Raw genomic sequence first — 27,011 nt, 5'->3', positions numbered from 1 at the left:
AACAGTTATACTGTAAGTCTAGTTTCCTGCTGCCATAGCTAATGACTCTAGGATGCAAAACCCTTGAGTCAGGTTGCAATTACAGACAAGAGAAAACCACTACAAATAAAGAGTAGACAGAACTTTTCAAAAACTCCAATGAAATCTGACAATGATCTGATTTTAAAAAGAACATTGAGAAAATACTAGCTTTTCATGTCACACATACACACACCCATCTGTCTTTAGCTTGAAGCAGAAAAGCAAAATGTTAATTACAAGCTACTATTGGTGCTATGCAGTAGATATAAACCAGAAAGCAGCGGACAATTATAGAGACATCTACTGTAATTGTCATTTGGAGATTAATGCATAGTAAAAACTGTTACATAAGCAGCTTTCACCACACCAAGTACTTGAACTTCTGAACAACTCCTTAAGGTCCACAAAATTATTAACTTTAAAATAATTCTATGACCTCTGAAAACAAGTATGACAAACAAACATAAATTTAGGAAGCAAATACCTTTCATGTAAAGGCCTATGTTTTTTCTAGCCTTTTGAAACATTTTCATTATTCTGTGATTCAAATTTTGTCTCAACCATTCTGAAACACACTGAAAATTTTGTCTCATCCACTCTGAAACACTCTGATAAGTAGGCAGTTAAAAAGTGCTAGAAGAGCAAAAGAATTCTTCTAAGGTTCTGAAATTCTTCAAATTTCAGAAGTCTTAATAAAACTACGTTGCTGCTGGGGAGATGGCACTCATCGCACTGAAAAGACTTGTTTGAGGCAGAGATGCCACAAACCTTCAATTTGTAGAAAACACAGTATTTGTGAAGGGCAATACAGCAAAGCACAACAAAACAATGTGTGCCTATAAGCCTGGACACGTCTGCCACAGTCAGCTCCTCAGGGACAAGCCAGAGAGCTTCTTCCTTCAACCATCTCAAAGCTAGCATTGTACAGGCTCTGGGTTCAGGTTGGCTGCTGTATCCCAAAAGGACTAGTACACATTTTTAGGAGCACAAAGCGAGTCTTTTTCTCTTTCGCAGTTATGCCACTGGCACCTCAGTAGGAGATTTCCTATGTTCCTCAAATCTGTTTCTCTGGTGGTTGTGTTGTAGTGAAGAGGGAAAAAGAGGAATGAGTTTTTCTCTTTCCCTTTCCTGAGAACAAAGAAGATAAAGATAACAGTGAGCAGGCCTGAACATTCCTAGTTTTTTTACTTTGTGCTGTGTTTCATTGCTCAGTCATGTTTGACTCTTTGAGACTCCGTGGACTATAGCCCTCCAGGCTCCTCTGTCCATGGGGATTCTTCAGGCAAGAATACTGGAGTGGGTTGCTATGCCCTCCTCCAGAGGATCTTCTCAACCCAGGGATCAAACCCAGGTCTCCCACATTGCAGGCAGATTCTTTACCATCTGAGCCACCAGGGAAGCCCAAGAATACTGGAGTGGGTAGCCTATCTGTTCTCCAGGGGAACTTCCCAACCCAGGGATCAAACCAGCGTCTCGTGCATTGCAGGTGGATTCTTTACCATCTGCATTACTCAGGAAGCCTTTTATTTTTTTAACTTTAACTGCTCCTAACTCTTGCGTGTCTGTAATTAACTTTGCTTCTGCCCCCTAACTCTGCAGGAGCTAAAATTCACATTTTCTCCTTTGACTGTATGCTAAATACATCCCCTGTCTGGTGTTTACCCTTAAAACACCCTTCTCGTTGTAGATACGTATCAGAAAAGGCCACAGAGCCACTGAACCACCACCCGTCTCAATTCCTGGGTTACTGACGGCAGTTTATCACTGTCTTTGAAACAATGCGAGAGGAAGAAATCAACCTCGTCCCTGACTCCCGACTGCGAGCCTTGCCTTATATAAGCCCCTAGACTCCTCATGGAGGGGAGCACAATTCTTCAGGCATGAGCCTACTGGGATCCTCTCTCCGCCACTTGAGAATAAAAGCCACCTTTCTATTTCCTCCAAACTCTGTCTCTGTGTATTTTTCGTTCGGCTTCAGTGGGCAGAGAAGGCTAGATTTTGGCTGGCCACAGTTGTTGGGCTGTATCCTAGAGGTCTGCAAGTCCTGTGCTTGCCCAGCTTCGAGACTGAAGAAAGCCCAGAGTTAGTGACAGAGACATCAATGGTGTAATGGATGGGGGAACTTACTACACATCTGGAGCAAGGTCTTGGAGTGACGCCCCACAGTGTGCAGTGGATGGTGGGCAGAATGTGCCAGCAGGCTTCACTCTGGGTGGGGGGAATAGGAAGGCTATCAGTTATGGGGGAACTGGCTTCAGCTTGGCTCATCAGTTACCGGGGAAACCAGCAGAGTAGCTGAGCCCTCTAAAACCCCCTTAGCCCCTAGGGGAGTAAGTACCTTCCTGCAGCAGAGGTTTTCACTTTGTTAAACTATTAAGGAGAAGCCACTCTGAGCTAAAGATTAGAATGGTACCTCAGGTGGGATGAGGAGGAGAGTGTATAGGTATTTTCTAAATAGACCCTATGATTTAAGAGGATGATTTAGGGAGAGTCAGGTAAGTAAGGTGTAGGTGAAGCAGGAACTGGTCAAGCAGGGGATGTACAGAGAGCTTTTTAGCAAGTACTTTGTAAACCTTGTTTACAACATTGCCATATGATTGTTACATGGAAAAGAAATACCCATCACCCTTTGTCAATATCATTGGAACCACTTTTTTTATTTTCTTGTGCAGCAAATTTCCATGAGTGGTTTTGATGAATACTATTCTATTATTCTTGGGCTTCCCTGATGGCTCAGCAGTAAAGAATCTGTCTGCCAATGCAGGAAATGCAGGTTCAGTCTCTGGGTGGTCGGGAAGATGCCCTGGGTAGTGGTAGGAGAAGGCAATGGCAACCCACTCCAGTATTCTTGCCTGGGAAATCCCATGGAGAGAGGAGCCTTGTGGGCTACAGTCCATGGCATCACAAAAGAGTCAGGGACACAACTTAGTGACTCAAAAACAACAGCATTCTCTAATTCTAATATACACTGTTATTATCACTGTTGTAAGTACTTCTATTATCCTGACTCCCACCAAATATTGTTGATTGGTGTGGTGATACAATATTGAAAAATATACCTGAAATTCAGTAACTTTGGAAGATGAAGCAGATAGATTTTAAAAAACCATCAAGAAGGCAAGTAAATGAGACCCACACAATGCTATTAATTTAGGAGACAGCACTCTGCAAAATATTAAAGATGATGTTGAGAAAATATAGGGCTGCATTAGATGCAAAAATGTGCTGGAAGCACAGTAGATTTAACAGCTCCATAACTCATTCTCTCTAATTTATGTTTATTCTTAAGAAGAAATTTTTCTAGAATATGTACATTTCAAATATTACTAAGTCTTTATGTATGCATTCTTTTCTTATATCAAATAAATCAGACAGGAAACTGTTCTAGGTAAATTCAAGTGAGGAAATCTTAGAGACATTTGGCATGCAATGTTAGAATTTGAATAAAAAAATGCCCAAGCTAGAGTTATAAATTTGGAAGTTATCTGTATAAGATCGAGAGTTTCAATCATAAGAAAGAACAGACTTCCCAAGCTTAGAGTACACATTTAGGAGAAGGTCAAGGACATAATCTTCAGAAGCCACCAAATTCAGAGTACAGGAAGAGGAAGCAGCTAGGGAGGACCCTGACTGAGTACCTAGAATGTGTCATGAATGTTCCAAGCATATACTTCTAGTATGGAATTTAATCCTCCCTACAGTCCTGGCAGGCTGTTGCATACACCTGGTTGTATAATGGAGGCCAGAATAAATCAAAAGGTGAGTTGTCTTAGCCCAGACAGCACAAGTCTGTCAGATCAAGGCATGGGTTGGGCTGACAGAAAAATCAACGGCACAATTATAAGACAGAGAGGAGAGAAACTGGGGTAACTCAGATGAAATGAACCAGCGCCCTCTGCCTCAGTAAAAGACACCAGCCTCTTCCCAGTTTGCAAAGCCACAAATCAGGAGTTATCCTTCACCTCTCTTTTTCTTACATTAAATCCATTGGTAGGTCCTAGGGGTTCTACCTGAAGTTACGTTCCTATTTTTAAACCACATCTTCTGCTCACAACCTTAGACTAAGGTACACATCTCTCCCCTAGAAAGCTCCAGTCACTTCCTATCCCATGGCTACTCTTTCCCAGATACCACCCATTTTTCCTATAGCAAATAACAATGTAACACGAATGCTATTGGCTTTGGGGGGCATTAATTAATCATTGCTCATTGTTAGGACTTCATTGTTGGGAATGTCCTGTCCATTTCAAAATGTTTAGCATCCCTAGTCTCTGTCCAGTACCATCCCAAGTAAGTGTCTCCAGTTACTTCCAAATGTCCCCAGGTCTGGGGCATGGGAGGGAATAATACCGTTTCACCCTGCCTTTCCTCATCCCAGGTCTAGAACCATGATGACTGGTTGATCTCTTAAGGTAAATCAGATTATGCCACTTTCCTGCTTAAAACCTTTAGTGGTTTCCCATTGCACTGATTTGTCTCAATGCACTCCTAATTCCTTCTGGGGGACTTCAAGGCTGTTCACGACCTGCCCTCACCTACTTCTTCATTCTCATCTTCTAAAGCCGTCCTCTTTCTCCTCTTAGCTGCTTCAGTCCAGCTTCCTTTCTCACTCTTAGCTACATCAACATATTTTCTGCCTTTAGGCCTTCATGCCTGCTCTTCCCCCGGGAAGCTTCTCCATTTTCTCCTCTAGACTAGCCCTTCTCTTTCTCTGCAGGGTTAGACACTAATACTTATGAAGGTGTGAGGCTGCCAGTGGCTATCCTGGCTAGGACTGAAGACCAGCACTGATGACAGAAAGAGAGAAGGAAGGAGGGAGGGAGGGGAGGAGAAAAGGAGAGGGGGAGAGGGAAAGAGAGAAGAGAAATGATTCCTGGATTCTATGGTGCCCTAGGTAAGACTCACCCATTTCAATTCCCAGCACATGAGGGAGTGACATTTTTCTTTTTACTTAAGCTGCTTTGGATTGGGTATCTACCACCTGCCAAGGAAAACACTCTAATACTCTGTGTTCCCTCACAGCCACACCTGAGTATAGTGAGGGTAGAAAGTGAATGAGTCTCTCTTAATACTGGGTGAAAGGTGAAATTTTCAGAATTCCCTTGCAAACTCCCTCACAGAAGGACTAGTCTCTTTGGCAGAGTTGCCCAAACCATTTCCAGTTCTTCACTAAATATTGCCTCTGCCCCATTATATCCTTTCTCTCTTTCTTCTTCCATCTCTTCCTATCTTTTGCCCTAAGGACACTCAAAGCTCTTCTCTCCTGGAAAAGAAAATTTCCCTCTACCCTCTAATCTATTCTGAAGTGGGAGAACAGATGAGTTCCAGGTTAGACATTTTTGCAACCAGCCTCCAGATAGAAATAACAAGTTCAGTTCAGTTCAGTCGCTCAGTCATGTCTGACTCTTTGCGGCCCCATGGACTGCAGCATGACAGGCCTCCCTGTCCATCACCAACTCCCGGAGCTTGCTCAAACTCATGCCCATTGAGTCGGTGATGCCATCCAACCAACTCATCCTCTGTTGTCCCCTTCTCCTCCCACCTTCAATCTTTCCCAGCATCAGGGTCTTTCCAAATGAGTCAGTTCTTTGCATCAGGTGGCCAAAGTATTGGAGTTTCAGCTTCAGCATCAGTCCTTTCAACGAATATTCAGGACTGATTTCCTTTGGGATGGACTGGTTGGATCTCCTTGCAGTCCAAGGGACTCTCAAGAGTCTTCTCAAACCCACAGTTCAAAAGCATCAATTCTTTGGTGCTCAGCTTTCTTTATAGTTCAACTCTCACATCCATACATGAACTGCTGGAAAAACCATAGCTTTGACTAGAAGGACCTTTGTTGGCAAAGTAATGTCCCTGTTTTTTAATATGCTATCTAGGTTGGTCATAACTTTTCTTCCAAGGAGTAAGTGTCTTTTAATTTCATGGCTGCAATCACCATCTGCAGTGATTTTGGAGCCCCAAAAAGATAAAGTCTGACACTGTTTCCACTGTTTCCCCGTCTATTTGCCATGAAGTGATGGGACCAGATGCCATGATCTTCGTTTTCTGAATGTTGAGCTTTAAGCCAGCTTTTTCACTCTCCTCTTTCACTTTCATCAAGAGGCTCTTTAGTTCGTCTTCGCTTTCTGCCATAAGAGTGGTGTCATTTGCATATCTGGGGTTATTGATATTTCTCCCAGCAATCTTGATTCCAGCTTGTGCTTCTTCCAGCCCAGCGTTTCTCATGATGTACTCTGCATGTAAGTTAAATAAACAGGGTGACAATATACAGCCTTGATGTACTCCTTTTCCTATTTGGAACCAGTCTGTTGTTCCATGTCCAGTTCTAACTGTTGCTTCCTGACCTGCACACAGATTTCTCAAGAGGCAGGTCAGGCGGTCTGGTATCCCCACCTCTTTAAGAATTTTCCACAGTTTGTGGTGATCCACACAGTCAAAGGCTTTGGCAAAGTCAATAAAGCCAAAATAGATGTTTTTCTAGAACTCTCTTGCTTTTTTGATGATGGACGCTGGAAATTTGATCTCTGGTTCCTCTGACTTTTCTAAAACAGCTTGAACATCTGGAAGTTCACGGTTCATGTACTGTTGAAGCCTGGCTTGGAGAATTTTTAGCATTACTTTACTAGCATGTGAGACGAGTGCAATTGTGCGGTAGTTTGAGCGTACTTTGGCATTGCCTTTCTTTGGGATTGAAATGAAAACTGATCTTTTCCAATCCTGTGGCCACTGCTGAGTTTTCCAAATTTGATGGCATATTGAGTGCAGCACTTTCACAGCATCATCTTTCAGGATTTGAAATAGCTCAACTGAATTCCATCACCTCCACTAGCTTTGTTCGTAGTGATGTTCCTAAGCCTCACTTGACTTCGAATTCCAGGATGCCCAGAAATAACAAGAGGAACAGGGTAAATAGCCGGACTTTGTCTCCTATGGACACTTTAAGATAATAGTCCAGCAATGGCAGGGGCAGAGAGGGACTAAGCCCTGCTTGGGTAAAAGATCAGGAGCTCACATATTTCCCATCCTTGGAATCAGAAGGACCTCAATTGAACATGCACAGAAAGGCTCCTTGGGGGTCAAAAAGGGAGAGGATGCCAGATTGTATGTTTTGCTAACTTCCCAGGGACTCTCGTGCTGAATTCCATCTTGGCTAAAGGATGCATGTGCACATAGGGGAGGACCCTGAGATAAATCGGCTGTAGGGTCAGAGCAAGACAACTGGCCAGAGGAAAACAAAGACCAGGAGTCTGCCCCCTGGTAAATGATTTAAACTTCCCAAGGTGCAACTCTCTCTGAACTCACCTGTGAGTCTCTCTGCGTGTGTTTTGCTTTTCTAGTACATGCCTTACTTTCCTTTCTACCTTCTGTCTCCTTGGCAATTTTTTTTTTTCTAGGCAGACAAGAACTGGGGCCCAGAGTCTTAGCCCCAGTCCCTCCTGGTCTAGTGCTTAGGACTTTGTGCTCTCACTGCTGAAACCAAGTTTTCATCCCTGGTCAGGGAATGAAGGTCTCGCTGCAAGATGCTGCTCTCCATTGTGTCTGTGCAAAATCAGTCCTTTAAGATTACATCCTCTGCTCCCACCCTTCACCATCAAACTGCTTGAAAGATATTACACACTCCTCTCCATTTTCTCATCATCTTCCACCAGACATCTTCAACCCTGCCACCAGGCTTTCATACTCACCCTTCTTGAAACTGTATCTGCCAGTGGTCACCACCACCTCCAAGTCAGTCAACTAACCCATGGCCTTTTCTTGGTCCTCATGTTTATTGCTCTTTCTACAGCATTTAGCTCAGCTGGTCATGCCTGCCTCATCTTCCCTGGCTTATGAGGCACCTAATAGTTTTCCTACCTTCCTGGCCATTCTTTCTGGTTACTGGAATGTTGGCAAAACCTCTAGGCAAGACTGATAAGGTGAGTGTCAATGGCTTGATTCAGTCTTCCTGGGTCAAGTGAAACCACTCAATTGGTTATTAGTTCCAATCCTTTAAAATTTCATAAGAAAGGGCCCATCACTTAGGCTGCTCAGAACAACCTAATGCTAGTGGATAAACATTGAAATTGTCTAGGCACCACTCTATAATGGGAACTATTTATTTCTTTATGCTCTCTGAGCACTTGGATAGTATCTACAAATGTCCACTGGATTTACCACTGGAGGTATCCCTCTTCTATTCATACTATAAACCAGAGCTTAAACTTGAGGTCTTAAAATGGATTGGCTAGAATCCATTTTAGTATATAACTCTGGGAGTTGGTGATGGACAAGGAGGCCTGGTGTGCTGCAATTCATGGGGTCACAAAGAGTCGGACACGACTGAGTGACTGAACTGAACTGAACTGGTGGCTCAGAGGGTAAAGCGTCTCCCTGCAATGTGGGAGACCTGGGTTTGATCCCTGGGTCGGAGAAGGAAATGGCAATCCACTCCAGTATTCTTGCCTGGAGAATCCCATGGACAGAGGAGCCTAGCAGGCTATAGTCCACGGGGTCGCAAAGAATCAGACACGACTGAGCAACTTCACTTTGTTTCTTTCTTACTATATACACATATAGTACAATCAACAGGTATAATTAAAGTGAGGCTCCTGTGTTAATTACTAATGTTCCCTTACCTGGGAATTGGGGAAAACCTATTTTTTGGGGCTCCAAAATCACTGCAGATAGTGACTGCAGCCATGAAATTAAAAGATGCTTACTCCTTGGAAGAAAAGTTATGACCAACCTAGATAGCATATTCAAAAGCAGAGACATTACTTTGCCAACTAAGGTCTGTCTAGTCAAGGCTATGGTTTTTCCAGTGGTCATGTATGGATGTGAGAATTGGACTGTGAAGAAGGCTGAGCGCCGAAGAATTGATGCTTTTGAACTGCGGTGTTGGAGAAGACTCTTGAGAGTCCCTTGGACTACAAGGAGATCCAACCAGTCCATTCTGAAGGAGATCAGCCCTGGGATTTCTTTGGAAGGAATGATGCTAAAGCTGAAACTCCAGTACTTTGGCCACCTCATGCGAAGAGTTGACTCATTGGAAAAGACTCTGATGCTGGGAGGGATTGGGGGCTGGAGGAGAAGGGGACGACAGAGGATGAGATGGCTGGATGGTATCACTGACTCGATGGACGTGAGTCTCAGTGAACTCTGGGAGTTGGTGATGGACAGAGACCTGGCATGCTGCGATTCATGTGGTCGCAAACAGTCGAACACGACTGAGCAACTGAACTGAACTTAACTGAATGGTTGGTTTGTCTGTAGAAAGTTTAAGCACTTGGTCCTAATTTATTAATATTTTCTGACCATTATGAAATGAAAGAGTTATTTTCTTATAAGGAAATTATCAGATCATATAGGTAGTGAGCAGATCCTGGTCTCACTTTTTCCTATGTATATAGGAGGTTTTGTTCTATTTTATTCCTATTTTCAATTTGATTTTGATTAGGGACACTTATACGGTTGCTGGAAAGACCACACACGTGAGATTGGACAAAGTAGGCAACAATCATGATGACATTTCAGCTTAGAACCTTCTTTATTAGAGCATTTTTAATGACAAGTAGATATAAACTTGGCAAGAGCACCTTTCAAAGTCACAGTTCCAATTACTTTTGTGAGGTCAAGAGAAGGTAGAGAACACAGTGGTGGTGGCTTACATCAAAGCCATGACAATCAAGCTGCTGACTTTATGTTCCATCAAACATCACTAGCACCTCCTCTGCTCCTGTCCTTGGAAGGATGAGAAGTTGGGACTCAAGACCTGACATTAATCTAGACCATAGGCAGCACTTGCTTCCAGAGCAGACAAAGCCCCTACCCATACCCATGACTTGGACAAAATGATAGCTGTATTCTCTGTGCCAAACCATCTCATCTCCGACCATCTTCTAGATCTTGAAGTATCTGATTCTCCCTGGGCAAAGGTGGACTGGACCTCCAGGAACGCTAGGCTGCCCCACTATGGGTGTTTTGCCCACGTGGAACGCTTCTCCCGAGGATGACTCCACTGAGGCCACCCCGGAGAAAGTGTGGCGCAAGTCGTAGTGTGCTCGGTGCAGCGGCAGGGGAACTGCTACCACGCTCGGCCCCACCACCACGGAGGCCACGGGCGGGCCAGCTGCAGAAGGCGCAGGCCCAGCTGCGTCCGGCACAGCGCTTGGGGCCTCAGCTTCGGTGCCGTCGGGCTGGGGCTGCGGAATCACAGGCTGGAGGAAAGAGGACCGTTTCTTTGGGTTAGCTGCCTTTCTCCTCCTTCCAGGGGAAATCCCCACCCAATTCTCTCACAGTAATAATTTTTATTTGTAAAGAATCTGGAAAAGAAGAACTACCTAGGTACAAAGGATAGTCATCAGGGTTCCAGGGGAGGGGTAACTGGCTTGTGCCATTCCCTTTCTCACAAGCTGTTTTGGGGTTGGTAGACTTATTCTCACGTTTCACGAGCAAAAGAACCCCACCTGATGGCTAACTTTCACCAGCAGCGTCACCCTCTTTTTCATCTACACCTGCAGTTACAGGGGTCTAGCAGGCACATCTACCCACCTAGTCTCTGCAACTCAGAAACCACTCCCACACACCCCCTCACTCCCTGGGTCGGCAACTAGAAACATGACCTTGCCAACTGCACCTGGGGGTGGTTCTGCCCTATACGTACCAGTTCCTGGAAGGGGAGGGAGTAAACCTTTCATTTGCTGATGGTTTCACATTCCTGGCACAATCTATGTTGTGGGGCTCAGAAGAACAGGCAGCTAATGCCCTAATTACTACTGCATGGCAGAAATCCAAAGGGGTCACTGGATTCTGAGAAGCAGGGCGAGTACATCTGTGGGGCCCTTACCTGCGTTTGGAACAACGTGCAAGTCACTCTGACGTCCTCCCCACCAAGAGCTTTCTGAATGACTGACCCCTTACAGAAGCCATATTGCTGCACAGAAAGACAGGAGGTATTTGAACAGGTTCAAAAAGTGGACTTCTCACCCAGTTTCACTTACACTCAATACATCCAGGGTAAAACGCTTTAATTCTTAATTCCTGTCTTTTTTTTTTTTTTAACTTTTTTCCTAAAGTTTATGCTTTCTGCTTATATTTTATATAGAATGTAGAAAATACAGAAATGTTTTGGGAGTGAGAGAGCTCACCCATAATCTCAGAAATTGTGGTGACTCAGAAGAACTTCTGTTAACATCTATGTATTTCTTTATTTTTAAATACTATTAGATATCATTTGAAAGTTGACATCATTGTGACTATACCATTTTGGAGACTGTGTTTTTCACATTCTAGAATGATAGCATTCTCTTATATCATTCATTATTCTTTGAAAACATAGTTTATCTGTCTATAATTTTCTATTTACTAACATGTCATATTTTATTCAACGATTCCCTCCTGTTGGACATTCAGGTGTTTGGGGTCATTTTGAATCTGTCATAAATCATCTTTATAGATATATTTTGTCAAACATGCTGATCTCTTTAGGCTAAATTCCTAGAAGTAGACATTACTGGCTTAAGGACTTAGGTTGCATACCTGAGGTATATCTAGAAAATCTACACTTTATACTGCCAGCAGCCTGACATGACTCATATTAGTTAGGAAATAGCCTCTCTAACTCCAGGGGCCTCCAGCAAATGAGAAGATCTGGTGATAGCTCTTAAGCAGGGGAGATGACACCCCAAGGGATGACCTGGCATGACCCAGCCTCACAGGGCATGGGTATTTTGCATTATCTCTTTCCACAGCCCCAAGATATAAACTTGTTCCATGACCAGCTTTGCCTGGTCTGCTCACCTTTTCTGCCAGTAGGTTGCACTTGGTTGGATCTACGACTTCTTTAGCAATACAGTCAGTAGCAGCCACTGCAAACTCCACAGAGACAGAAACTGGAAGAGGCTGACGAAGATACATGAAAATCTTCATGAAGCAACATGACAGTATGAGAAAGGCAGGGAAGGGGAGCCCAGAGGGAAGTAGTGAGGACCATGGTACTACATAATCCAGGGAGCACCATTCACGTAGACCGCACCGTGTGGTCAGGAAACGTGCCCCTGGTGTCTTACACAAGGCTCACATGAGGGCATTGGGTTTTAAGGGCTTGCACACAGAAGCTGGGGTTTGGGTGTTCCCTGAAGTAGGTGCAGGTATCCACTGCCCATCCTTCCAGAGCAGAGGCGAGTTTTCAGGTAGAAAGCAGGAACCCAGGGGGCTGACCTGACACTGATCTGGGTAGGAACCCTGCCTCCTGCCAGTTTCCGTATTGGGGTTGCACTTTCAGACCCAAGGTTCAGGTTATTCCAAGATGGGATGGGAAAGTAATTAATTTCTCTCCCACATATTTTAGATAGCAGGAGCAAATTAAAAAGATAACTGGACGTGCAGAAGATATTTATGCTTTTCTATCTCATTGTTCTTGGAGCATAAGGACACTTAAAATAATAAAATATTTCTTATTTGTTATAGTCTGGGGTGGCGGTTCTAGAATCACATATTCTGGTTAACAGAATTACTACCTACAGTGTATTTCCAAGTATGCCATGGCTGGCACCCAGAATACCAGTTTTTTTTTTTTTTTAACATTAGAATTATATTGTGTTCAAATGTGCTAACCTAACCACAGGACAATTAGTTGTTGTTTTTCAGTGGTTCCATGACATTTTAAGATTCTGCCATTATATACAAGTATGCCCATGTCTTTGTAAGTATCAATTACAAGAGCTGATACTTACAAGAGCTGATGTTCAGCTGTGATAGGTGATGTTGGTGTGGAGACCCATGAATTTACGGTGTGTGCTTCTGGATAAAACGGGAACTCCCACCCTCGTGTTAACTAACCGAGGAACACAGCCTGAACACACACGCAGACTCTGACTATTTTATGTTGAAGTGGCTTAGGTGGGGGGTGCGGTGAGGGTTCTCTGGGTCCAGGACACTCAGGACCCTTTCTTTCCCTTTTCTCCCACCACCCTCCTTGACTTCCTGTGGCTGCCCCTGCTCCCTCCCTCACACTTGCTTCACCACGTTCACACCCCAAAGTGCCACCAACCTGCCCAACCTGTCAGCAGGGTCTCAGTCTTACCACAAATTGAGCCCGAGAAATTTCCACCAGCTGTAAGTAGGAGCCGTTGCTCTCGGCATTGAAGGTAGCCAGCCCGACCTCCACTGCGTGCACCACCCGGCTGTCGTTGAGTGGCGCCAGCAGGGGGCAGTCTGGGCACAACTTGCGCACGTCCTCGGCGGAATCTGCGCACAGAAGTAACCTGGTTCGGGCCTGGAATTCTCAGCGGCATTTGTCGCCGCTCTGCTTATTTGAGAGGGCTAAGACTGGCTCCAAACAGTTACAGGCTGATTCTCTGCATCTTACTTAAACCCTCGAGTGGCCCCTGGCGTGCTGGCATTTTTGCAGGAGCTCCTCTCACCAAGGGGCGATTTTCAACCTCGGAGCTGAACAATTCCTTAAAAAACAGTTTTAAAATCCCCAAACTCAGGAAATTTGGCTTCCCTTTTTCATCACCAATAAAGTGGCTAGATCTGCTTCTGTTGAAACCAATTCAGGTCCCTTCCTCACTCTCTCTACCGGGTAACCGTAATGAGAATAGTCAACTCTACCTGGACTGGAATCACATTTTGTAAACAGCACGGAAAACTGGCCATCTTGTTTCAGCACGTGGATATCGCAGTCTCCTTCCACCGCCTGGAGAAATAAACCCACAGTGAGGGCCCCAGAGGGCTGACCTTCACGTCTCAAGGTGGAAGATGGGAGGAGGGGGGAAGAGGGCGTGGTCTCTCAGGCGTGGATGTCAAAGGTGAGCCTCACAAAATCTCCTTCTCTTGGTGATATTGAAACAGGACGCTGCTTTTACAGAGGTTGCGGGGGAGGCGTGGGGGGCGGGGTACAACAAAAAGGGGAATTGTAAAAATTTGGCGCTAGGGAGGGCGCCATTGACTGGCAGTTTTAGTTGGGGCACCACCCCACCCCACCCCCGCAGTTGCCCTGAGAGGGCCACTCACGTGCTGCGTCTGCTGCCTCACGCTGCAGTTCGCCAGGGGCGTGGGGTCCAGTACGTGGCAGGTGGTTTCCAGGGTATCTATTTCAATGTCATACACCTCTCCCGTGGGCCGCTGTGGAGACAGAGGATGAAGAGGTGAGCCTAAGCCTGCTAAGCAGGTCCACGGGTGAGCCCCCACTGGGTGCCAACACACCCATTGTTGGAAGGGTAAGAAAGAAGTGGGCATGGGCTTGGACAGGTTGATGGAACCACAGTCATCACTCTCAAAGGGATTTGGAAGGCAAAAATGAGTGTCGGTACTTACCCTTCAAGCGGTATTTTGAAAAAGTCAGTTTGGGATTTTTCTCAGTCAAGCAGCAAAGTAAGGTGGTGTAGGATAATAATTTACTGTCTCTCCTTTATCTTCTCCATCCCTCCCTCTACTTCGTCCTTCCTTCCTTCTCAATATCTACTTTCCTTCCTTCCCCATTTTCTTTTCCTTCCTAAAGGAAAAGTTGTCATCTGTGGCTTTTTGTCTTGTAGATGCCTGGATGCAAAGTTGCTGTTCCCTACTGTCCCCTGCTGGTAGTAAGGAGGAAGCGTGATCCTTCCTCTGCTGGAGGACGCAGTGTGTCTGTCCTTCACTTGCACAGAGGAAAGGAGTAGTGGGTAAGGCAGTGACAGGGAAGCTTGGATGATTCCTCGGAGTTTTCCCTGCCAGTTCACCTGTTTCTGCATCCTTCCTTCAAAGACCGAAAAAAAATCCAGAAGGTACGCATATGCCTATTTTTTCCTTTCAGCCCAACTCTGCTTGCCTCTCATTTCTGTTATGCCTGTTTCACTAGTACCTGAAACCTCAGAATCTCCTTTCCTGTTTTATATTGTGCAGATGTGCCCAAATTAACTCCCTGAAAACACTTAGAGCTAGTGAATAGGAGCCGGGCACTGGGTTCTCAAACCCTGCTGTAAGTGAAAATTGCAACATTGTTCTTTCTTTCCTTCAGATATGCAGGTTGTGTGTTATTTCCCCTGAACTGATCATTGCTTCCTCTGAACCACCACTGTACTTCACTATTGCAGAACTCCTAAACTCCATCCAGGACAATCCTGATTTCAATTATTTTGTCCCACTGTAAGATCAGAGGTCTGTGAGTTAGTCCAGATGTCCTGAGGTTTGCCTTATTTTCCTTCCTAGATTGTGAATCTTCTGTGGCACTAATTATGTCTTTCTCATCTTTGTGTTAGGTTGAATCATTAAAATGCCAATATCTGACTGCTTTTAATATACAAAGCTGGCTATTTCATATGATTCAACTTAGCATGTCCCATAGCACCTAACACTGGTTCTTGTCCTGGAAGACTTGTAATTAGCATTGGCTGAAAATATTATCCTTCATCAGCTATAAAATCTAATTCAAAATAGGCAATAGATGGGTCTTTTCCCCACCTCTCCAAATCACTCAGCTGACCTCCGAGGCACATTTCCCAGTTTGATCATTGTCACCAGCTTCAGACTGCATTGCTTTCTCCTCCAGCATATGAGGAGGTGAATCCTTTCATGCCAAGATTTCTCACTGGGATGTGGGTACCTTTCTTGGGAAAGCAGCTTGTGTAGAGGAAGGAATACAGTACTGAAATAGAATCCTTGCCTGATGCTTATTATTTTATGACCTTGGGTAAAAAAAAAAATGCCCTAAATATGTCAGAGCCTTGGTTATCTCTTATGTAAGACAAGGACAGTACCCCCCTCCCCTCCCCACAGAACTGGGGACACAGCGGGGAAGGGATTACAGAGATGAACTGTATGAAAGGGCCTGGCACATAGTAGACACTTAAAAAATGTGCACTTCATTCACACTCAGTCTTTATGCAGAGAAACAGAAACAAAAAAAAAGAAATGTTTTCCGGCTAGTGGTAGTTTGGCAGCCAGAATCCTTTCTCTGGTGCTAGTTTTTCTAGAAGGTCACACTTTCTACTTGTTACCTTCAAAATACCACTTGAAGCCTTGTCCTCTCCTCACACTTCCTGCTCCCATCCAGCACCCTCCTGGAGACCCTGACCACAGTACAGAATGTCTCCTCTCTGCCTTCAGCCTGCCCTCTCCCTCCCTCCTTGGAGAAATCGGGGCATTTTCGCTATGCAATTTCTTTTGTTCTGGGAGGCAGGCTCTCAGAGACACCCAGCTAAGCCTCCCACACCAGCCTGTCCCACCTGGCAGGGCAGGTTCACTTACCCTCGGCCACACCTTCACACTGTCAATCTGGTTCAAGGTGTGCTTGTAGCCCCGAGGAAGGTGCTTGTTGATGTAGTCCACGGCAGCCAAGGCTGCTTGCTCTGTGTCTGGGTCATCACAGGCCGGTTCCTTATAACCTGCAACCGGGTCAAGCGGGATCGAGTGGCAGCCCCAGAGCTGAGCCAGGCAAAAGAGCAGAACGAAGGATTTCATGGTGGCTTCAGAGAGGCCCCGGTGTGTCAGCAGGCAGGCAGCTGGAGGCTTCTGGACCAACCCAGGTGCTCTGCCTGGTGGAGTGTCGAAAGGCTTTATTTATATGTTGGAGCCTGCGGAAGGATTGCGTAAGGATATGGGATGATTTCTGTTCTGGTTCCAAAAAAAAGCCCCCTGCAAACATCAGTCCTGGAAAAGCAAACAGGTTATGACATCGCTGGCCCCCAAGAAATCTGCCAAAGTCAATGCTGCTTGGGGGCCGGTGTGGGCAGGTTGGGGGGTGGGCTGGGGAGATGCTCCAGAGTTGGCCTGGAACATGGTAACAGCAGCAAAGAGGGGAGGCAGCTGAGAGGACGAGGTGAGCACCAAGGTGAGGAGGGGCTGGCATAGTCGGCCCTGGAGTGCTGATTCTGGCAGCAGAGAGAGCGCCCTCCATTGGGAGCTGAGGGCAACATGGGGTCCATGTTGGGGAAAGTAGGGATGCTTAGCAATTTACTAAAATCTTCACATGTCAGGGACAATTGCCTTCTTCTAGAGGGAGAACAAGGCCCACAGATGTAGCAAAGGTACCAATGATTTGGAGTGAAGAGGGAGAGTTACGGGATCTTGGATAAGAGCTTGGATAAGATCCTTAGAGAAAAGAAGAAAGGAAGGAAGAGATTTCTGCCTTGAGTGGGGAATGGGGAGAGAGCCCTTCCTCCCTTCCTGTAGCAGGGCCTGGAGGGCTATGGCCCACAGGGCTTCCCCACTGCCACTTCCCCTTCTCTCCAGACCGGACTGCCAACACACTGCAAAGATACACCCTGACCTGGGTTCCCTGGGTGGCTGAGTGTGATTGGCACCAGTGACCAAGTGTCCCCAGTGACCCCGTGCTCCCGTGGCCTGTGCCCTCAGCCAGTAGACGAGTGCAGCAGAGAGGAGCCCTGGTCCAACAGCCACTCACTTGGCAGAGCTCTGGCTTTGAATCCTGCACTGCAGGCTGAGACTCTGTGAGGACATTAAGAACACAGATGCCTCCTTAGGGCCCTTTGGAGCATCAGCAGAACTAGAGTGAGTCTTGGTGGCCAGAGCACGCGGTCACAATATTGGCTCAGACACTGCCTCTCAGTTGTGGCCCCTGATGATCTCATGTGTGACCTCCAAGGAGAGGTGGTCAGGATAGCGAGAGCCTTGGAAAATATCATCCGAGGTTTAGTTTGGTTTAGCCTGGAGCAAAGAAGCCCAAAACGTGGAAACCAACACGTTTTCCAAATATTTAGACGTTGTCATTGCGTGGGGGTGGACTTGCTCTGTTGTTTGCTATTGCTTCAGAGAACGAAACTTGGTTTAAAAGTAGGGGTGTGTGTTCTATAGAGAAGCTTAATAATATTGACTTCCTGTAAGGAGGGAGATAAGCAGGGGGGGAGCCTGTGATGGGTAGAGAAGGTAGTAGGCAGTGTAAGCTTGGTTTTCACATTTGCTCCCAGCTGTTCACAAACAGACCCTTAATTCCAGAGGCTCAGAAGGTGTGATCAGGACCCCATCCTCTGGTCATCCATCAGGATAAGCCTCGAAACTGGGGGGACTTTCCATCAGCCTTGTGCCCCATTGCCTCCAGGGCCTTGACTCATGAGAAACTTTTTGCAGATGCTCTGCTTTTCTTTTAAAATACAAAATATGGTCATTACTAAAAATTTGAAAATCACAAAAAATATATGCAGTGAGTACATGTTTCATATGTCATAAGCTCAAGTGTCTACAATGTAATTTTATTTTCCATAACACAATTGGATTTCTGACTCTGAGCTTTCTTTCATGAAAATGGAATCTACTCACTTCCAGGCAACCCAGCTTTCCAGGTACTTGGATTGAAACCCGGTCCAATTTAGGTTTGCCATTATACTTCTACTCCTAATGAGGTTAGAAGAAAGCCTGAAGTGCAGAGGGGGAGATTTATGCAAATACTGATTTTGTCAAGGTCAAGAGATATCTACTTTTGCCTTGGCATCTTCTGCCAGGTAGCCTGTCTCATGTGGTCCTCAGACAAATGCACTCTTGAGCTAATGGCCTGCTTTCCTCCATCTAATCCATAGAAAGACAGTCCTCCCACATCCTATGATCAGGGGTCATATTATCAAAGCTGTGGCACCCTTTCTAGCCCACAGGCCTTTTCTTAGCTGGGAGCTACCCCCCTCTTTTTATTTTTTTGGCCACACTTCACAACATGCGGAACTTCCCAGATCAGGGATAGAATCCACGCCCCATGCAATGGAACCACAGACGTCCCAGAGCTACCCGCCTCTTTAAGCTTGGGAGAATTTGTCTGCTTGCCCTCCCAGGCTGTGAGGGCTTCCTGAGGCTGTTTAGACAAGTTTAGTCTAAACTTGTCTGTTTAGACTTTGCTGTCATGGCCCACCGGCCCCCACCCCCAACTGCTCCAGGGCAGCCCTGCTACTCAGGGGGCTTCTCCTTACCATGTTATATCTCACTGTGCTACCTGTGTGTCCCCTCTCCTCCCTATCCCTGTAGTGAGGTTCCAGGCTCTTCTGGAGGTTCTTCTCCAGGACTCCCACACTGTTCTGGGGGTGGTTCTATTGCCATCCCAACCTGAGGGTCAGTTCAGTTGAGTTCAGTTCAGTCGCTCAGTTGTGTCCGACTCTTTGCGACCCCATGAATCGCAGCACGCCAGGCCTCCCTGTCCATCACCAACTCCCGGAGTTCACTCAAACTCATGTCCATCGAGTCGGTGATGCCATCCAGCCATCTCATCCTCTGTTGTCCCCTTCTCCTCCTGCCCCCAGAGGGAGAAAAAAAAAGTTCTCTCTGATCATCCTGTCTGACCATTTCTGTCTTATACTTGGCATATTTCTTTTGATATCTTTGTTCTTGGATCTTTCATGGGTGACAATTTCTAAAGCCCCAGGTATTGTCCTGTTTTGCTGATGCTAGAAAAACAAAGCATGTAGTAAAGAGCGATTAATATCTCAGCTGTCATCCTAACACAGATAAACACCGAAACAAAACTCACCCACAGTCTCATCACCCAGAGATCAACAGTGTTAATGTTTTGGTGCATTTCATCTTATTTTAATATAATTCACTGTAATATAATCATACTTATGTACAGCTTAGTATTCTTTTTTCATTTAACATTATAACTTGAATATTTCTTCATGTTATTAAATACTTTAAATCTGCTTATAATGACTGCCTATGATTCTGTTGTATCATAAGCTATTTTACCTTTCTCTTATTGTTGTGTATTTAGTTTGTTTTCCATCGAGCACTCTCATATACAAAGTCGTAATGAACTTTTAATTCAGGAATCTTTGACTTTCTAGTTATTTTTATTCAGGATAGAGATTTATTAGTGAATCATTGATTTTAAAACATCTTAATTTCCATGGCCAAATTGCCTGTCAGAAATTTCTACATTAATTTCTACCCTTACCATTTAACTGGTATATTATGGCAGGTCAACTGTTGTCTCTTTTCCTCTGCCACTGCTTCCGTGCTGACTTTTGGGGGAACTTAGATATGGGAAAATCATCAGAACTCTTTTTTAATGTATTTTATGAATATCTTTGGGTTTAGCTCAACTATTCCATATGTCTAATGCTTATAAACTAAAATAGCTTTGAGGTCAAGCTGAATAAAATGGTCTCAATTTTTTTCAGTTGGAAAACGGAAGATTACCATTTACTTACTGAAAATGAAGGAGACACTAGAGGATCTTTTGATATGTTTTCCAAGAAAACTGTGACAAAGGATGCCCAAGGAAGGCTCTAAGTATTTCACCATGCCTGATGACATCACTTTCAAACTTTGAAAGATTTTCACACACCAAATGCATATATCCTTGAGTGATCTTGGGTAAGTTTCATCCACCTGGCTCTAACATATCAAGAGGAGATAAGCATTTACTCCATTTTCTGGTCATTCGTCTCATTACTTTAATGACTTCTCTTTGCATATTTCTTTGAGGCCCAGGTCTGCAATAAAACAGTGTCTAGTAGCGCATTGAGGCTATCAGGAACTTGTTAGAGCTGGTTGGGAAGAGCAGTCCCAAAGATCCAAGGAGCAGAAGAGGACCAACAACCACCAGGAGATGGCAGCAGGGTGCTAAGCCGTGCTTGGTGTGTGGAGCTCACGCAGCTGATGGCGGAATTCCAAGATGGCAGCTAGGATTGGCACCAGCTGCTCTGCGTTTGTGAATAGGGCTGTCCACTAGGGCGGCGATGCATTCAAATTTCTCCAAAGCAGAATTCAGCCTTGAGAGTTGTTAGCTGGGAGTCAGATAAGGATGGTGGCAAGTGCAGAATCAGAGTTGCTGGGCATTGGTTCTGTTTGGGCCCTGCCAGCAGACAGGAACTCAGAGGGTAAAGACAGAGCTAGAAGGGGGTGAAGTATCAAGTCAGGCAGTGAAGGCTCAGGTGAAAGCTAGAAACCCAGCCTCTCGCGAAATAGGACATGAACAAGTGCACGTCAGCAAAAGCTAGAGGAACCATTGGTTTTCACAGGGAGGAAGTGGCGGTGGTTGGTGTTTAAAGTGTTGGACCAGATTCTTGGCTCTGCTCTTTCTGGTACTTAAAGGGCCTAGGCTCTAAGAAGCCCAGTAGTGATTTCTGATAAGCCAGGTGTTTCTTCATCCTTACGGGTATTTATTGAACACCTATCTGTGATGTCAGGTGCCTATATCCAGGGTGATGAGAAAACAGTCTGCACTAAAGGAGCTTACCTTGACTCCCTTGGTCCAGCAACATCTGATCAGCCAAGAGCTGTAAGTTATATGAGATGATTGTGTTGTATGTTCTAGGGAGACAGGTTGGGATTTATATCTCCAGTGTAAAACCCTTGATCAATGGAATGCAAATTGCCCTTCTCCAAGGACCCACCAGGCTTCTTTTCTTTTTTTTAAATTTTTATGTATTTGTTTTTTTGCCACACCGCATGACACGTGGGATCTTAATTCCCCAACCAAGGATCTAACCTGTACCCCTTGGCACTGGAAGTATGGAGCCTCAACCTCAGGACCACCAGGGAAGTCCCCCAAGAGGTTTCTCGTGAAGGTAACAGAACCCTAGTTGCCCTGAAAGTTATTTAGAAGAGCCTTTTGCTTTCAGGGCCGATGCACCAAAGTTGGGAGACACTGGCTTGAGCACAATGTGGCAAAATAGATTAAACCCCAATGACCACAAGTGATTACTTCCTTCTTTAGGTGGAGAAAGGGCTCAGCAAGTCCCCCCCACCACACACACACACACACACACACCAATCCTGCTCATAACCGTGATCTGGCTCAAAAATCTAATCCATGGAAAGAAATGCTTGCTTTGAGGGTCACACCTCCTTAAATTATGTGCCTTCGTCCTGTACTTTGCTGGATCCTAGTCCTGGCCCTGGGGAAGAGGCAGAATCTAAACCCAGGATAGAAAAAATGTTTGGCCGCCGCGCCGCGCTGGGCGCTCGGTCTGTCTCAGCGGTGGGGAGCGAGCCAGGCCTCCGGCCGCCACCGCTGTATAGGGGTGTGCAGCCCCTGGCCAGGCCCCGGCCGTAAAAAAAAAAAAAAAAGAAAAAATGTTTGTATTTCATCAAGTCTTTCTATTCTTTCAAGTATAGTGTTTTCCTTTCTATTTAGCTATTGATATTCTGTGTGAAATCAGCCTCAAGAATTCAATGACACTTGTCCTCGGCTTTCATTATCATATAGGAAGCTATGGGGAGCCTTCTATTCTCTTCTGTTTGGAAGAAGACTTAATATCATACACTGCTTAGTGTGGCCTTGATACCTGCTCCAACGTTCTGTCTCACGGAAGAGAATCATTCAGGGTTAAAGAAAGGATGGGGAGATTTGGACTTTCTGAAGCTGTAACAGCTTCTCCTCAGAAAAACAACATCATCATCAGAGCAAATGATATTGATTCCTTATTCTGTAAAAGGCTTTGTGCTTTTTTTTTTCATAACTGCCTGAGAGTTGTACTGTTCTCATCTTCCTTCCTTTATAGAGTAACAGAGGTTCGGAGATGTTCTGGAACCTGCCCATATCACACAGTAGTGGACCCTGGCTTTACTCCAATTGCTTTGTCTCTATTAACCTCAAACCAAAAGAATATAGGGCCCCCAAAAAACTGAGGAGGTTGGCCCCTAAACATTGCCTAAAAGTGAATAAATCATTATTCTTAGCAATAGGAAACATGGCTGTATGCCATATTTGAAGAAATGCAAAAGATATAGAAAAATGTATTGTGTGGTTAACAATTAAAAGAAGGGAAAAAAATTAGTTTAGCCACCTCATTTCAGTCAGTGGAAAATAGCTAAAAATCGATTTTGCAGAAGAGACTTTCACCTCTTGACTTCAGTTGTTTTTGAAACTATCTCTAACTCCAGTTTAGGAGGTAAATAAAAGGTAAATGATTACATTATTTCTGGTTAAACGTTTTCCAGAAGAAGGCTAGTCAAGGCAGAGAATTACATCCATCCTTCCTGCTGGGTTTGTCATCAACATTTGATATCCTCCAAATAAGTGAGTGAGTGGCTCTCTTCAGACCAGAAGGAAGATGAGAGTTGAAACCATTGTCTTCTAATGAGCACCTTGGGGAGCCATCTGCGGCCATTGGACATGGAGGTGTTCAGAGGAGCTGTGGCCTTGGGTCGTATGGTTATACTGAGGCCACTGAAATCAGCCAACTCACTGCTCCTTAGTAAATCTGGGCCCTTCTTTATCCAGCATGTAGATGACTAGGGTTGGAATGCGTCCTTTTGGACAGTGAATCAGTATTGGAAGTTTGATGGGATCCATTTATTGACTTGTATTGAGTTATTCTCTGGACACACATTAACTCCAAACTGTTTCCTGGACACTTACACTGTGCCCAGTGCTAAGGATGCACAGATGGAAGGTGACATTCCTGTCCTCGATGCTCACTGTTGAGTCTAGCTCCACAGCACTCTGCTAGTTCTTGTGCACAAGCTAGAGGAGTACAGGCTGTGGGTCCTGCCCTCAGCCTGCATTAAATCCACAGGAACACAAGCCTGAGTTGGAAGTTTCTCGGAGCACAGCAGGGTCTATGTCATTTTCAATTTTATGTGCTCAGCACCTGCCTCCTGCCCAACCCTGTAAGACTAAGCCCCATACATGACCACTGAGGGGCTCTTGGCCAGTCTCCTACTCAATTCAGAGCCTCCTTCCAATGTCTGGAGTCTTCCTGAGGACATCCAGATACAGACTTCTCTCCACCACTGTGGCAGCCCATCTGTTATTGAATCCCTCTAGTAACCAGAAAGTTACTTGTTTCCTTCACGCTGAGTCAACACCAGCCTAACTTGCAGTCTCACCAATGGATGCAGATTCTCCCTTCAGGAACTACATAAACTAAGTCGATTTCTTGATGCAGTGTTGGGCTTCAGGCATTTACAGACATCCTAAAGCAGTGGGAGGATGAATGCTAGCAGGAAGGCAGGGCGAGTAAGATGGAGAGGGACGGGTGGGTCGGGGGGAAGGGCTTGGGAGCAGCTTAGCTTGATCAGGAGCCCTGCATTTAGAGTTAGTTGCCACCCTTTACTAGCTGTTTGATCTAACTAGAGATTTAATCATGGTAAGCCATAGTTTCTTCATCTATTAGGTAGTGGTAGTGGTTTAATCACTGTGTCTGATTCTTGCAATCCCATGGACTATAGCCCACCAAGCTTCTCTGTCCATGGAATTTTCCAGGCAAGAATACTGAAGTGGGTAGCCATTCCCTTCTCCAGGGGATCTTCCTGACCCAAGGATTGAACTCACGTTCCCTACATTGCAGGCGGTCTCCTGTATTTCAGGCAGATTCTTTACTACTGAGCCAGCTGGGAAGCCCTCTTCATCCATTCACTAGGGCAGTAAAACCTGGCTAGTAAAAATGTTCTGAGAATTTAATGAGATAGCATTTGCAAATACTCAGCCTAGGGCAGGGCACACTTTGAGCTATCAATAAATGGGAGCTCTGAATAACCCCAACAGCACTCTAGTATAGAAAGCAAAGAAAGGTATCGCAGGGCAAGGGGAATACAATGTGACTAAGGTATGGTCTTTGCCTTCAGTTAACAGTGACTAACAATGACAACATCCTATTCAGATGCAATGTAGGCCAATGACTAAGAATGAGGGATCCTCAACTTTATCACTTTTGACAAGTTCCTTAACCCATCTGAGTTGGTTTACTCATCTGTGAAAAGGCATACCGATAGCAGTGCATACGTCAGAGGATTGCAGAGAACATTACGTGAGATAGTACACTTAATATTCCTAGCATCGAGTAAGTATCTACACTGCCACATAGAGAGAAGAACTTGAACATGTGTAAGAATGTGACTGCATTTTTTGCACCAACAAGCTGGCAAAGAGAGAGTCATGTGTGTGTAACTTTTAGCAACAGTAAGGAGCAGAAGCAGAAAGGGGGATAGTGGGATTGTGGAAAGCTGTGTATAGGTTCTTCCCTGTTCCTTGTGCTAGTGGCATCAATAAGGCAGGACTCAGGGATAAGGGATGGTAGGCATAGATCAGTGGCTGGCAGGGCTGGGGAAGGCGAGCCCTCAGCTAAGTGCCTGTGAGGTGGGGAGCCAGGCAGGCAGGTGCTGGAGTGCTCAGGTAGGTGGGCAACTCAGGAGATTCCCTGGGAGGGGATTCAAAGGAGCATTTAAACAACTGTGTCTGCCCAGTGGGCCTCTCAGTTTCCCCCGGAGGGTTCCAGTGTAGTCTCCTGGCTTCTGACTGTGTTCCAGACAGTGATCCAGGTACTTCCAGACAGTGCAAGCATTTAGCAGTGCTCTGCACTTGGTGTTACACTCTGCTGTCACCAAACTGAAATTCCTAATAACTTTTGAACAAGGAGCCCTGTGTTTTCATTTTGCATTGAGCCATGAAATCATATAGCCAGCTCTGTTAATTATAAAAGGAACCAAGCCTACAGGCATTCATGGGAGGAGGGGAGAATCATTTCCCACTGAGGGTGGGCAACAGAAAGGAAAGAAGACATCACAGATGGGGGTGCATTTTGAATGTGACCCTGAAAATGGGCAGGGTTTGGATAGGTAGAAATCAGAGTATGGCTGTCTGGTTGCAAGAAATACACTGACAAAGTCAAGAGGTGGAGAAGGAAGGGCTGTGTTTAGGCAATGGTAAGAAACCCTGTGAATTCAGAGTCCCCACTCCTGAGCTGCTCACACTCACTCTCCCGGGGCAGCACTGTGCTCAGCTGGACTTTCTCAGGGCAGCCTTTTCCCCAAGATTTCTCTTAGACCTTTCCTCCAGATCCATTCTGCTAGATGCCTGTAAGCCATGTTATTCATAGAAACCACAAAGCAAGGCAGCAGGCAGGAGAGATAGATATAACAAAGAATCAAGTAGAAAATTTTCATTGAAAAGTGTGGTTATTGAAATAAAAATGAAAAATACTTCAATAGGTCAAGTAATAGATCAAATGCAGACCAAGAAAAAATTCAGTCAGGAATCCCCATCATCTAACTTGCTCTCTCTTGGTTTTTGGAACTCAAGTTCTGTGTGGGGGTTTGCACAGCAGGCACGTGGTGTAAAGGTGGAATTCTGACAAGAGTCCACATCCTGTCCTCTGTCCACTACCCCACACTGCCATGGCCCTCATTTCACTCCATAGTGGTGGGTTTCCCCAAACGGACTCCTGGAGCGATCTAGAAAGCATTGCCAGCATTGGTACTTATAAATTTAGCTATAGTCATACCCTGGCCATTCAGAGGAGAGACAACATGAAAGATATTTTCTTCTAAAACATCTCACAATCTCTATCCCCAACCTTACTACCTTAAAATTTATCTTTAGAGTTTTATTTCAAACTTCCCTAGCGGTCCAGTGATTAAGGCTCTGCACTTCCAATGCACAGGTATGGGTTCAATCCCTGGTCTGGGAACTAAGATCCCACATGACCTAAGATCTCACATGCCCCACGGCATGGCCAAGAAATTAAAATAGACAAATTATTTGAAAGAAATAAAGTTTAGTTCAGTGAACAAAGTGGATCATGAATGGCAGTCCAACATACATTTGATGATATTTCCATTTGATTTGCATAAACATTGAACTTTGTCATTCGATCAACATGCCTTGATTTTCCCTTTCCAATATAAGCATGCCACGGCTTCTGAAAGTTGGAGCTCCCATTTCTAAAATAAGTGAGACAGAGTTATAGAGATAGCTAGTTGGTTTTCTGTGGTCCCAGAGCCTCAGCCCCCTTCTAGGCCATGTTGCTGTGTGTCTGGGGATTGGTGAAACAGACCACCAAGACACCATCTGCTGGAGGGGTGGGGCGCCTTCTGGGGCAGCACCCACCTCCTTGGATAGAGTCAGGGCCGACAGGCCTGCCTGGTACGGAGGCCTCCTCCACAGTCAAAGCGAACAACACAGCAGTGTCTGTCACTCAGATTTGTCTCCTGGCCTGGCACTGCTTTGAACTCATTATCTGAATTGTATTATGAGAAAGAACTGAAGAGGGCTGTCCCCAGAGGACCTCAGGAAAATTCCAGCATTTATGTTTTGTTGCCTGTTGACAGCCTATAACGCAGAACAGCGAAGAGACCTTCTCCCACAG

General features: G+C 45.2%; 1 protein-coding gene and 1 long non-coding RNA gene across 2 annotated transcripts; one reads left to right on the top strand and one right to left on the bottom strand.

The window, feature by feature from the left end:
• Positions 1–9,528: 9,528 nt before the first annotated feature.
• AHSG (alpha 2-HS glycoprotein) lies at positions 9,529–16,512 on the bottom strand. The gene is made up of 7 exons (XM_086398232.1): positions 16,228–16,512; positions 14,017–14,127; positions 13,615–13,699; positions 13,085–13,248; positions 11,800–11,901; positions 10,847–10,933; positions 9,529–10,217 (listed from the first exon to the last, which is right to left on the bottom strand). Exons 1-7 carry the CDS (start codon positions 16,438–16,440, stop codon positions 9,900–9,902), a joined length of 1,080 nt encoding a protein of 359 aa, XP_086254358.1. The 5' UTR covers positions 16,441–16,512; the 3' UTR covers positions 9,529–9,899.
• On the top strand, positions 14,044–20,676 carry LOC147379697 (uncharacterized). Its single transcript, XR_015163095.1, has 3 exons — positions 14,044–14,150; positions 14,538–14,765; positions 20,097–20,676. It is a non-coding gene; the product is annotated as an uncharacterized LOC147379697 (long non-coding RNA).
• The last annotated feature ends 6,335 nt before the right edge of the window (positions 20,677–27,011 follow it).

The sequence above is a fragment of the Bos grunniens genome, chromosome 1, assembly GCF_055505025.1.
Source record: "Bos grunniens cultivar Pamir isolate PY7600 chromosome 1, Bosgru_T2T1.0, whole genome shotgun sequence".
NCBI classification, from domain to species: Eukaryota; Metazoa; Chordata; class Mammalia; order Artiodactyla; family Bovidae; genus Bos; species Bos grunniens.
Note: the sequence above shows the minus strand (reverse complement) of the source record. Positions and strands in the feature narration are given on the sequence as shown.